Raw genomic sequence first — 14,302 nt, forward strand, 5'->3', positions numbered from 1 at the left:
TGAATGTCATTAGTAACTTTTGTAAGTACATATGATGTTTATTTAATATATTGCATCACAATATAAACAGTACTAACAAATGATATGTTTGCAATTGGTTTACGAATTGTCAGTTAACAATATGTGATGGTACAATTTGAACAAATTTGTTTAACCATACATACCTGAAGTACGCAAACGCAACTAAACGTTTAATTTGATAAACATGGAGAGTAGCAGGCAGGAGTAGGTATACATCTCAGGAGAATAATATATGAGTAATTATTAATTAAGTACATCTCAGGGGTACAATACTAAAGAGGCGACAAAAGCTTTCTATTACCGCTTCGCTCGCCGTCGGCACCCGGCGCCGTTCATCCTCACAGCCTAGAACCTAAATGGTCGCGCACTGTGCGGCTTAATAGTTATTTGTGTCCCAAGGGAGGAAAAGTAGGAAATTGCGTGCCGCGTGTAAAATGTTACCCGAGCCGAAGGCGAGGGTGGCAAACACGCGGGATGGAATGTCCTACGTTTCCTCCCGAGGTGCGCATACAATTTTTCTGCTCGACGGAGGCGGAAAGCGGCAACTTCGTTTAGCACAGCAGGAGCCAAGTTGACGCTTTCCGCCCGGAGGAAAAAGGAATTTCCTGCCGCGGACGGCTCCGACTGTGGAATGAGCTCCGCTCCCAGCCAAGGTTTTCCCGAGGGGCTACATAATGGGATTCTTATAGTCTGGTGAACCAATTTTGTTAGTAGAAAGTTTGAAAAAATAGGCGCGTATAGTTAGACCAAAATAACAGCGATTTTGATAGCAGACTCGTCATAATTTCATAGTAGAAGATTGAGGTTTAAAATAACACTGTATCTGTAATAATCACTGCAGAGTTATCTTGGTCTAACTTTAGAATCAAGGTCCTTATTTGCACTCCGCGCCTTTTTCTGCTCCTTGGTTTCCATGAGGAAGATTCCATGGTGTACGACGAGTCCAAAGAGGAGTCGGAGCATGTCTACTAGAGAGTTCATTAAAGGCAATAAAAAAAAGCAATATTTTGCAAAAATGAAAATACGCTCCAGAGTGACACAACGGAGTACATTCGAAAACTAAAAAGATCACTTCATTGAGTCGAATTCGTTTTAATTAAACCTATATGTATAAGCAACCATTTAAATAATTTATCATGCAAAATATAAAAAGTTTTTGGAAATAAAACAAATTTAAATTATTTATAATTTATGTATTGTATAATATTGTAAAATAATTATTTCGATTTCATTCCGCAGTACACTAGCCTGGAAATTTCTGAACGTTACTTTATTTTTGCTTATTATTTACGACAATGCTCGTTTGTTTTGGTTTTGTCCAGTTTTGTCATTTTAATATTTATCGAAATATACAGAAACAAAGCCCTTAATTAAAATTAAATGAAGATTATGGTGTAAAAGTCTACGATGTCTGACATTTGCCGACTCTGTTTATCGTTTTCTACAGATAATATGCGGCTTTTAACCGACTGTGATGGCATTGTGTATAACAGCATAAGTTTTAAGATCCATGTAAGTTATATTTCAGACTAATTTACGTGTCTTTTTAATACAATTAACATTGCTTAAGGCATATAACTATTATCACTTAAACTTAATTCATTAGTCACTATTATAATAATTCAATATTTAATTAATGGTAAGTACAAAGACCGTCTAAAACTGTCTATTTATTATTGCATTTTACAGATTCCCCTAAACAATATATTTCCAACTCATATATGCGCCGCATGTGTTAATAAGCTGACTGACTTCAATAATTTTTGCTTGCAAGTACAAAAAAACGAGAAAAATCTGCACAAAGAACTGAACAAAGGAAAAGATGCTTTAGAAAAGTTTTATGAACAAATAAAAAATCTAATTAAACAAGAAAACACACTGATACATGAAGATAAAGAAGCCATTGACAGCATAAAAGAAAATGAAGTTAACTCAATACAAATTAAGACTGAAGAAGTTGAATTTAATTCAGATTGTGATGTTAATTTTGATTCAGAAGATGATATACCACTTTTGAAAACAAGAGATAGCAATATTGAAGATGCTCTGAGTACAAATGTTACTAAAACTGAAATAGAAATAGAAATTTCTGAGAAAAATGTTTCCGCACAAATATTTAGCTTCAAATGTCTGACATGTTTTGAAACATTTATTAGTCAAAATAAATTATTAAATCATTACAACAGTGTGCATAAAGTCAAAGCAGAAATAAAAGGAAATCAGTATACACAAGTTGATAATGATGAAAAAATATTGTACAAATGTATTAAATGTGATAAAACCTATGATAATGTACGATCGGTAAATAAACATGCAAAAACACATTGTGATGAAAATTTCCATTGTAAAATTTGTGGTGAGTCTAGCATATTTTTGGGGTTCATCAAGACTAACTAATAAGGTAGCTACTGTACCATTCTCAAAAGCCCAGGGGTGGTCTCTCCCAGAAGTTCTTTTTTTTTATACTACATCATACAAGCATACGGCCCACCTGATGGTAAGCAGTCTCCGTTGCCTATGTACGCTTGCGACTCTGGAGAATTTACATGCGCGTTGCTGACCCTAACCCCCCCACCCCTCGTTGAGCTCTGACAACCTTATTCATCGGCAGGAACACAACACTATGAGTAGGATCTAGTGTGTTTCACTGGGGTCTCTCCCAGAAGATGTTGCTTATTATTTTAATATATTAATAAAATACTCATTACATTTAGTATTTACCATCATTATTTTATTAATTTATTTATTTATTAATTTCATAAACGAACTTGACATTTTATATCTTATATTGCATAAACGTCGATAAAATATAACGTTATAAATATAGATCTCGTTGCCATAAGTATTAAATACCTAGATATAAGAAATATTGAGTGCCCTTACAGGGTGTCATGTACCTACCATCTTCAAACTGTAACACCTAATGTATAATGAGCATGACTGCAATACAATAAAGAATAAAGAATAAAGAAGAAGTTGTTGGCAACATCAAGGGTCTGCTAGGCATCTTGGTAGAGTTTGGTTGGTAAGAGTAGTGCGACAACCAACCGTGCAAAATAGGTGTGACGTCAAGTTGCGGAAACCAAGCCCGCAAGTACCTATAACATACAGTCTCCACCAGATATATCAGAACAATCAAGGTGCTCACAAATATCTCTATTGTCAAGGCTTTAAAGTGTGTCTTCAGATATTTTTGAGCATCTTGGTGGCTCCAATATATCTGATTGCATCTGTACATGTATGTTACACATGCTGTTAAAAAATTATATTGCAAGTGTCACAGGTTGTAACACAAAGTGTTAGATATCTCTTCTCATACTACAATACAATAAAAATCTTACGAATGATAGATTCTTTTAGAAGCGTACCGTTTAACTGAGATAGTTGCTAAGAAGTTATTATGGATTGCTACAGGTTGGGCTGAAAGCTTGACTGTAAGAAGCTAATTTATATTGTGATAAATCTAATTTGACTTAGAATATCATTTGAGAATGTCAAATTAGGTACGTGCTCAATTTTAATCAAATTAATGAATACTTTATGTATTTTGTAGTTAGGCAACTATTTGTTAATCAAAAATCGAGCACATAACGGTTTTGACATTCTCAACGACGATATATAAACTAGTTTTAGTCCCACTCCTACTGCTTGGAAATATCAAATATCAAACATTTATTCAGCAAATAGGCCACAGGGGCACTTTTACATGTCCATTTTTACAAACAATAAATAAAAAAATAAAAAATACAATTACAAATATCGAAACGATGAAATAATAAATACTTTATTAGAGATGTATACTGTCTCTAAATGTCAAATTACACAAAAAAAAACTATGATAAAAAAATAAAACCATAAAATTCTAAAATTCTTTAGAGATGTCTCTAAGTGTCAGAGATAAAATATAAAAAAGCTATTAAATTATCCTTAGAGATGTAGAGGGTCGCCAAGGCTTGAATTCTTATATAAATAATTAAAAGACAAAAAATTAAAACAGACAAGTACCAAATGAAGTGTCTCACGTTAATGCCATTCAAAAGTAAAGTCGTTCCAAAACCTTCTTCAAGAAACTCACTGTACAATTCCTTTGCCAACTGTCTGAGATAAGTGTTAGACTTCATTAAAATAATAAATATTTTTAACCCGACGCAAATAGTTTTACAAGTTTGACGCCAATGTCAGTCTGTCTGTCTGATGGACCAGCGTTGCGGCGGGGTATGGCTAACTATGTATTCTGTTATAATTTCAAAAGACCTGGGAATTTCAACTCTATTTATCATTACAGGAAGGACCTATAAAACTGTATCAGAGATCATAAGGCATGGTAGAGCACACAATGGCATGAAAATGTCTTGTTCGTTGGGATGTGGCTTCGCTACAGTGTACTCTGGAGCCTTGAAGAGTCATGAGCGAAGGCACAAGGAGGAATTTAAAGTAATCCTTTGATTTATTCTATACTTAATACACAATATGGGTCAATCAAGTTTTTTGTCACTCATTGCCATGGATACGGTCTCCTGGGTCAGTCTTAACACTTTCGGTGCCAGGTGCCATGTTTCCAGTACAAAATAAACACAAATACGTGTTCTTGGCAGTGAATGTGTTACATTGTTATGGCAGTTATAAACATACATTGTTATAATTAAACATACATACTAAAGCAGTTTTTTTTCATGAATCTGTAAAAAAATTAATTAGTACAATAAAGAAAAGGACCCACATAAATTATCAATTACTGTTATTCCAGTACAAATGTGAGACCTGTGGAAAGAGCTTCCAAGTGAAAACCTGGTATGAACAGCATCAGAACATACACACCGGGGCTAAACCATACATCTGCGATATCTGCAACATGGCGTTTCATATGGACAGGTGTGTATAATAGCAGAATCCTAAGAATTTAGTAGGAATTTCTGTAAAAGAGTCATTGAGTGATTTTACGAAATTTCCACATGTTATTTTAGCGACATTTTTTTAACATTTTAAGAAAATTTCCATTTTGCCTCATTTTGTATTGAATAATTTTACTATTCATTATTTCCTATTTAAACAGGTACCTGAAGGCGCATTGCAGTGCCGTACATCCTGAATCGTCCTCAAAGAAACGCTACGTGTGTGTACACTGCACCGAGCCTTGCGGGACTATGAAGGCACTTACGAGGCATTTGAAGGTACAAAAATCGTTCTGTAGCCGCTAGAAACGGACGGACAAACTGGCCTTTTGTAACTTTTAGGGTTCCTTGGTGACTACGAAATGACAACAAACCTGAGCTGCAGCTGAGAGCAGTTAAATGATGATTCACATTATCCTAACGAAATAACGATACTTTTTCTATGAAATTCCATTTCGTTAGAAAACGGTTTCCACTAATTAAATCTTAACAAATAACTTTGATTTTGATGTCAATCGCTTCAGCATAATATATTCTAGGTTTAAAGGTTTCGCTTTAAAAATAATCTTTTTGTATTGCAAATTCTGAAAAAATCCTATAAACCTAGTTTTCCATTATGTCAATAACATACAAAAAAATCATGGAGAATGGAAAATATTTAGAAGTGGAAAATCATTTTTTATTTATGGACGAGTATGTAGTATACTTCCCTCTTAAATAGTGATTTATAATTCTATATGTAACGCTTTTTTTCTATCATTTGATTATGTTTCAGAAGCATGGAATAACCTCCAGTGTACTGTGCGACCTGTGTGGTAAAACACTATCCAGCTCTGAGCAACTCGCGATCCACAGGAGGCTACATACAGGCGTTAAACCATATTCCTGCAGGTTCACAATTTAGTTGCCATTTAATCTACTTACGTTTTGATCTTTATTACGTTCATATATAGTCTGGAAAACATAACTTGTCGGTCAGAGAGAACCAGGAGAATTATAATCATCCCTTTCTTTTGGATGCTAGTACTAGCGTTAGACAAAGACAGTGTGATTCTCTTTGTCTATGTTTGAAATCAGACAGTCTTGGGTCAATCTATAGTTAAGCTGTGAAACGTCGTGTTGCGCGTCGGCCATAGGGTCCACTGCTAATATTTTCAGTTATGCGACGTCCCTAGGCGAATTTTTTATTTGTACTCATCCATTTCGAGGCATCTAGACGCACGAGGGGAGACAGAACGAGTCGCCTCGCGAGGAAATGCCGCGAGAAGATAGATTTCGCTCAAGGCATTGCGGCAATGGCACATCTACATACACAGACCAAGCTGCCGTGACAATTTCTTCGCGAGGCTAGATGCCTCGTGCGGCTAGATGCCTCGAAATGTACGCTCTCCGATGAGTACAAATAAATTGTTCGTCTGGGGTCTTCGCATAACTGAAAATATTAGCAGTATTATATATTCTATAGCCTAAACCTTATTTCAGCATATGCCACAAAGCATTTGCAAAGCGCTCCAACCTGAAGCTACACCACATCACCCACAGCGGGGAGCGCGCGCACGCTTGCACAGCGTGCGGCAAGCGCTACAGCCAGCGCAGCACGCTGCACAGACACGTGCACAGGTATATTGGTGTATTTATTGCCTAATTTCACTTCCCAAATCCCTATCATGGCCATCTATATAGTGATGTCTTTGTGAGGCAACCGGAGTCGCCTTTAAGAGCTTATCCCTCTTTCGAAAACCTCGCCCAATGGTCATATGTATTGTATGGACTGACGATTATCTGACATGGCTATTTGTACGTTACGTACTACGTACAAATAGCCATACGTTTGACGTGTTCCTCCCCCGCAGAAATCGGCAGGCTGTTTTGTACAGAACATTACAGACTTCTAAGTTGTGAGGCTTAAAAGTCAATAGGCGGGTCCACACAGCGAGCTTACGCGCGAGGCAATTTCCTCACGCACAAAACGGCCAGAATAGATGTGCCTTGGCCGAGACAAGTTTACACTGGCCGTTTTGTGCGCGAAGAAATTGCCTCGCGCGTAAATATGCTCGCTCTGTGTGGACCCGCCTAATGGCGTTAATTTTTTTTTTTTCAATCAATCAGCACTAACAGCTAAACCTTACGTGCTAATTGGCATTATATTACTTAGTGTCTAACATGCATTAATCACTTTTAAAGATACAATATTCATACCTAAAATACCTTTATTAGGTATGATTTCGTTGTAGATTTATGCTTGTCATGTCATGTCATGAGAAGACTGGCGATGATTATCGTTCTTCTATACAGGTGTTTATTTAGTCACCTGCAATAATTTAAGGGGTGAATGTATAGTATAGGTCATACTGAGCATCTTTTACTATGGAGTAACCCCCGAAATCGCGAAAAAAAAATGGCTGTTTCGTACATTTTGGCCGTCTGACCTTGAAATTTTCTATGGGAGACTTTTTTTTTAATGGGTTCCGAGTTGGTCCCATAGTAAAAGTTGATCAGTATGACCTACATATGTGTCGCTTAACTTCAAACTCAGATAAATCCATGCGACCCTCTAAGCAAATATCTACCCTATTACCTTTTCATAATACCAAAATCGCATAATCTGACAGATGGATTTACCTGAGTTTGAAGCTAAGCGACTCATATTCAGCCCGTAATCATTGCAGGTGACTAAATAAACACTATAGGTATTTTATTTGACGACCGGTCTGGCCTAGTGGGTAGTGACCCTGCCTACTGCCTATGAAGCTGATGGTCCCGGGTTCAAATCCTGGTAAGAGCATATATTTGTGTGATGAACACGGATATTTGTTTCTGAGTCATGGGTGTTTTCTATGTATTTAAGTATTTATAATTATATATTATATATATCGTTGTCTAGGTACCTACAACGCAAGCCTTATTGAGCTTTACTGTGGGACTTAGTCAATTTGTGTAATAATGTCCTATAATATTTATTTATTTATTTAGAATAAGAATAAGATTTTTTTTATTGCCACATATTACAAGTTCACTATAAAACAAAAGTAAAAATAAAACATTACATAATAAAGAAGGAGAAAAAGAATTTTAACAATTTATACATACGAATAACGCAAAAATATTGGGCAAAGGGTTCCAGTCTCAGCGTGTGCTGGGCCGAGATGCCCGGCGCTGGTTTTCAGACCGGTCCCAGACTAGGACGGTCGGTCGGAGGATAACATAATTACCAATTACAATTATATAGGTTAACATTCGTGCTCGTAGTTAGGTACACAATTAAAAACATAATAATAACAAATTAAATTACAAAAGAAACAAATCATAACGGCTTAGTTAATTATAATTATACAACGAGGAAATGCCGCCAGCATCCTTGGTACAATGCCTCAAGGGCCTATTTTAGATATAAGCTAGTTATAGTAATCATCTGTATATATCCATTATGTATATTGTTATTGTCAATAAATAGATTTAGAAATTATAGCGACAGTAAGATATTATTAAGGATAGTAGTAACAGTAAGTATATTGCAACAATGAGTACTTTACTTAACATTCATAAACATTCATAAAAAATACATGACATTATTCAAAATGTGTGTGTGTGTGTGTGTGTGTGTGTGTGTTTGTGTGTATGCGCGTGTGTGTATATATATAATAATAAAATTTCTCAGAAATAAATCATGACTCTCAATCTAATAATTTAAACCAAAGCGAACAATCGACACCACAGTATTCTCTTCCGACAGCAACTCAAGAGGAAATTGAACAAACTTTTCTATCTGCTATAGACCACTTTTACAATTCTGACCCCACAACTAGACCCAGTATACCTAAACAAAAAATATCTAAAAAATTTACTTCTATTGTTCACTTCATTAATAACGTAATATTGCCGAAATATTTACCCCAAGACTCAAATTTTGAAAATACCCAAAGTACCCTTTACTGCGCAGCGTTTGCTGCAGCCACCCAAAATGGATCTAAAATTACTGACTCTCACAATATTCGCCAGCATAATAACCAGCCCCCCCTGTGGCAAAAGAGACTACAAAATAGAATAACGGATCTTAGAGCTAAAATAGGTAGAGTAACAGAGTTTATTAATGGAAACTCTAGTCCGCGACTTTTAAGACATATAGATGCAGTTAAGCGACAGTATAAACTACATTCCCGACACGAACACGAAAACACACACCTAACTCATTTTTTGGACACCCTTAAGCAAAAACTTAGTGCACTTACAAATAGACTTCGTAGATACAAGCTTACAACCCTGCGCCAAAAACAAAATAAACAATTTATTAACAATGAAAAAGTATTTTACAGAAATCTTCAGAACAACATTACAAATGAAACTGGACAAAATTCAGGCCCTGACGGTGAATCCCCAACTGCTGAAGACTTGCAGCATTTCTGGTCCAAGATCTGGTCCCAGCCAGTTGAACATAGAAATGCTGAATGGATTGAGGCTGATAAAGAATCTCTCAAATCCGTTCCTGACATGGTTTTTGATCAGATTACCATCGATTTACTACAATCAGTAATAGGTAAAACGCATAACTGGAAAGCCACTGGGTCAGATAAAATTCACAACTACTGGCTAAAAAAGTTTACTTATTTGCACCCAATATTGCTCAGACAAATTAATGAATTCATTAACGCTCCAGAAACACTACCGAAATATATTACCCAAGGCGTAACATATATGTTAATTAAAGATAAATCAGACAGAACGAATCCCGCTAAATATAGACCTATTACCTGCTTACAGACCATCTACAAAATTATAACATCATGTATTAGCAAAATTATTTACCATCATGTAGAAGCACACAATATATTGGCCGATCAGCAAAAAGGATGCCGCCAAAACAGCCAAGGCTGCAAAGAACAGCTTACAATAGACGCCGTCATCTCCAAACAAGCCAAAAGTAACAAGAAAGATATCTACACTATGTACATAGATTATAAAAAGGCCTTTGACTCAGTGCCGCATACTTGGTTAATCCATATTCTTAAGCACTACAAAATACACAGCTCTATCATACTCTTCCTAGAAAATACTATGTTACATTGGTCAACTGTTTTGAAAATAATCAGCAGTACCACTAGTGTCGAAACGGAACCCATCAACATTCGCAGGGGCATTTTCCAAGGGGATGCCCTGAGTCCACTTTGGTTTTGTCTTACGCTCAACCCGCTATCCACTTTACTGAACAACAGCAAATCTGGATATAAAATCCACTACGAAGATACCTCGTACACAATATCGCATTTGATGTATATGGACGATATCAAACTCTATAGTAACAACATAGATAATATTCATAAGCTTGCTGATATCACACAATCATTTTCATCAGATATACACATGGAGTTTGGCATTGACAAGTGTAAAATCCAGTCAGTTCGAAATGGTAACATAGAACGTAATAGCTACACCCTCAACAATGGAGAAATAGTAGATCCTGTCGACGAAGAAACTGGCTACAAATACCTCGGTTACCAACAAACACAGCAAATCCACCATAAAATAACTAAAGCTTCACTTAAACACAAATTTACAGGCAGGCTCCACAAAATTCTCAACACTTACCTTAATTCACGTAACACCATCAAGGCCATTAATACATATGCAGTTCCCATTCTAACCTACTCTTTCGGTATCATACAGTGGTCACAAACAGACCTGTGTAATCTTCAACGAATAATTAACACTTTAATGACCAAATACCGAAAGCACCACCCGCGAAGCTGTATCCAAAGACTGACTCTACCAAAATCTGAAGGCGGAAGGGGCTTAATTGACATTCAAAATCTTCACAACAGACGGGTAAGCTCACTTAGGAAATTTTTCCACAATAGGTCTACCCATTCCGTAATACATCAAGCTATTGTAACCGCCGATCAAAGATATACCCCATTGAACTTAAAGGACCGTAGGACACAGAAAAGTGAGGTAATAGTAGATCACCAGCAAAAACAACAAACATGGATCCAGAAGTCACTCCACGGTAGACACCGACTCGACCTGATCAACCCTAGTGTCGACAAGCTGGCGTCCAACATGTGGCTAAAGAGAGGTGAGTTGTTTCCGGAAACCGAAGGATTTATCATAGCCATTCAAGATCAAATAATAGATACAAAGAATTACAGAAAATATATAATCCGCGACCGTAATATACAAACAGACCTGTGTCGACGCTGCCATGCTGCGTCCGAGACAATACAACACATTACAGGAGCATGCCGATCCATAGCTCAGACCGATTACAAACACCGCCATGACCAAGTTGCAGCTGTCATTCATCAATATCTTGCATTTAAATACCACCTTATTAATAACAGGTCCCCTTACTATAAATACATCCCACAAACTGTGTTAGAGTCTACCAACTACAAACTTTATTGGGACAGAACTATCATCACCGACAAAACAATACATTACAATAGACCTGACATTACCCTCCACGATAAAGCTGCAAAAACTGTGTATCTCATTGATGTAGCCATACCCAACACACATAACCTCACCCCAACTCACACTGAAAAGATCAGTAAGTACACAGATTTATCAATAGAGATAAAAGCCCAATGGCGGGTGAATACCGTAAAGACTATCCCAATAATAATTTCATCGACCGGTGTTATCCCTCGTACTCTACATGCCAGCCTCAAAACCCTCGACATACATCCACTCACCTACATCCTTCTTCAGAAAGCTGTCATAATGAACACATGTAGGATAGTACGCAAATTTTTAGTTTTAGAAAATTAGGGGAAAATATATCCTTCTATATTCGTTTGGCCAAAAGCCCGCGAATATGGAAGTAAAATCACCTCCAATTGGAGAGAAAAACAAATATTGGAAAATAATAATAATAATAATAAGGTGTACCCCTTACATTTCATTAAAGTGTCAAAAGGGCCTCTACGTGTTGGCTTCGGCTCCGCGCACGCCTCCCAAAGGTCCGGAGCACCATTGTTCCGTGATGGGAAAGACATACAAATAATAATATTCTTTATTGTGCACAACGAAAACATGATTAAATACATATATATGTGTGCGAGTGCTACATAAATCAGCGTTTGGAGGGAGCGTATCCTTCGCTCTGCTTGGCTAATAAATGAGCCTGTAATAACCTTTTGTATTGTGGGAGCTGTATAGGGTCCCGGAGAGGTGGTAGCAGGTCATTCCACACTTTAGCAGCAGCGAATTTAAAACTCCCTCTAAAAAACGCCGTTTTATGCTTAGGCACAACCAGTTTGGTGCAGCTTCTCAGTGACCTGATGCGTGAGTCCTTGACCCATTTTAGCTTTTCATATAGATAGTAGGGCCTCTGTAAATCTAAAATCTTCCTAACTGTATACGCTAGATGTTGCTGCCTTCGGTTTTCCATGTTTAACACGTTTTTATCGTTAAGAAATGGAGTAATGTGTGCTCGTTTAGGAACCGCATAACAGAAACGAACACATGCGTTTTGTACTCGTTGAACAGCTTTTTTCGTCACTGCTAAGAGTCTTGGTCCATACACCACGTCCGCATAGTTAAATTGAGAGAGTACCAGCGACTCCACTAGTATCTCTCTCACCTTAATTGATAGATATTTACGGATATTATATAATACTTTAAGTCTGTAGAAGGCATTTCGAATTTTCATATTAATATGTTCAACATATCGCAGCTCGCCATCCATAATGAGGCCCAGGTTTTTTGCACTTTCAGCTTGGGTGATGAGCTCGTTATCAATAAGTACTCTTGGGTTCTGATCCTTTATAGCTGTACGTTGCCTTTTATTTAGGTACTTATCTCTGGCTGAATATTTATTCTGGCATCAGAACTAGTGTAGACACATTCTCTTGTACTTTGGCCTCAGTCAAATCAAAACTAAAAGTTATAATTTTTTATTGCTTCTTTTTTTAACTTAAATTAATTTCTTTTTTTCTCAATTTTGTTCTTATTTTATTAGTAAACTGTTAATTTTAAGTATGAATTAGCTAACTGTTTTTCATGAATGTTGTGTTTGCTATTATAAGGTGCACACAAGTTTTCGTTTAAAAATGTATATATATTCTTTATGATGAGTTGTAATATTACACCCAGTTTGTAGGCCATTAAAAAAAGAACCTTATTTATTATTTGTTACAGACACCATTCATCTGAAACGAAATGCCTAAAATGTGATGCCACATTCACCACCTACACAGAACTTAAAACTCACCAAAAAAGTTGTTCTTGATGTTTTGTACAATGGAGTTATAAATATTTTTTTGTATTTAACTCTTTTATTCCCATACCTAATATATCTATCTATGTAGGTATTTAATACTATTACTTGTGGATCTGTGAGCTGTAGACCTCGCGTTAAGCTTAGAAAATGTGAAAGTGAAAAACACCTTCCCCCTTATTCATAAAACTTTACGAACCTGATTTAGTTAAATTATGTTTTATCCCTTTCTTACAACAAATACATAAGTCAAAATGACAGATAAAGACAAACGATTCATAGCTAATTCAGTCCAGTAACGCGTTTATGAAAAACTCCATTAGTTCGTTGAGTTGTTATCACATTGAACTCACAATAGTCTTAAGCGCCATAGACGTTATTAGCGCTTAAGTCCTTTATGCCAACTTGAGCTTGGAGAGACTTTACACCTCCAAATTTTATTAGTATTAGTACTCTGACATTGGGGACCTTTTACATCTCCAGATTTAATGTGTTTTTAACCATAGAGACTATACATCTCTATTGTATTGTAGTAATTATTTATTTTAAGATTATTATAATGTAATGTTTACCCAGGTATTGGCTGTTGTATTTATAAAATGTTGTTATGTATTTTTCATGTCATTATATGATGTTACTATAAATGTTGTATTGACTTGTAAAAGAGCCCTTGAGGCCTACTTGCAGAATAAATTTTTGGAATTTTGGAATTTTTGTAATTTTGAGCATTTTGAAAATTTCCCAAAAACGATCGACATAAAACATCTATGATTAGAATCTGGTCACAAAATTTCACTAGACTTAAAACGGAGACGTTTGCTAACGCTTAAATAGTAGGTACCTTGGCTATAACTAATACTATTAATAAATTACCCTATAAACGCCGTATTTACTTACTGTAGTTACCAAATAGGTAAACATTAGACTAAGTACATACGTAAACTTATCCCTATATGGAAAGTTATAGAGATTCTCTGGCAAACCAAAATTTGTCAGTAGAAAAGGGTAAAATTCAAAATTTGTATGAATATTATCCTTAGCGCCAATATTTTTCAAATTTGCCGCCTTTTTCCAATGATCAAGCTGGTTTGCCAAAGTATAACAAAGACGTCATTCGCACGAGAATTTGAAAAACGTTGCGTTAATACCTGACGTTACAAGTTCCGTATGCTAA

At 36.2% G+C, this 14,302-nt stretch overlaps 1 protein-coding gene across 2 annotated transcripts; it reads left to right on the forward strand.

Moving 5' to 3' along the window:
• The first annotated feature begins 1,329 nt into the window (after positions 1 to 1,329).
• On the forward strand, positions 1,330 to 13,176 carry LOC133530598 (zinc finger protein 568-like). Of its 2 annotated transcripts, XM_061868565.1 has the most exons (8): positions 1,330 to 1,533; positions 1,711 to 2,377; positions 4,307 to 4,455; positions 4,769 to 4,893; positions 5,075 to 5,192; positions 5,689 to 5,804; positions 6,396 to 6,533; positions 13,050 to 13,176. In XM_061868565.1, the coding sequence occupies exons 1-8, from the start codon at positions 1,429 to 1,431 to the stop codon at positions 13,138 to 13,140; spliced, it is 1,509 nt and encodes a 502-aa protein (XP_061724549.1). In that variant the 5' UTR covers positions 1,330 to 1,428; the 3' UTR covers positions 13,141 to 13,176. The 2 variants fall into 2 exon arrangements, with proteins under 2 accessions (XP_061724549.1, XP_061724550.1); XM_061868566.1 differs by lacking the exon at positions 1,711 to 2,377 and having other exon boundaries at positions 1,339 to 1,533.
• Positions 13,177 to 14,302: the final 1,126 nt, after the last annotated feature.

Source organism: Cydia pomonella, chromosome 23 (assembly GCF_033807575.1).
Source record: "Cydia pomonella isolate Wapato2018A chromosome 23, ilCydPomo1, whole genome shotgun sequence".
NCBI classification, from domain to species: Eukaryota; Metazoa; Arthropoda; class Insecta; order Lepidoptera; family Tortricidae; genus Cydia; species Cydia pomonella.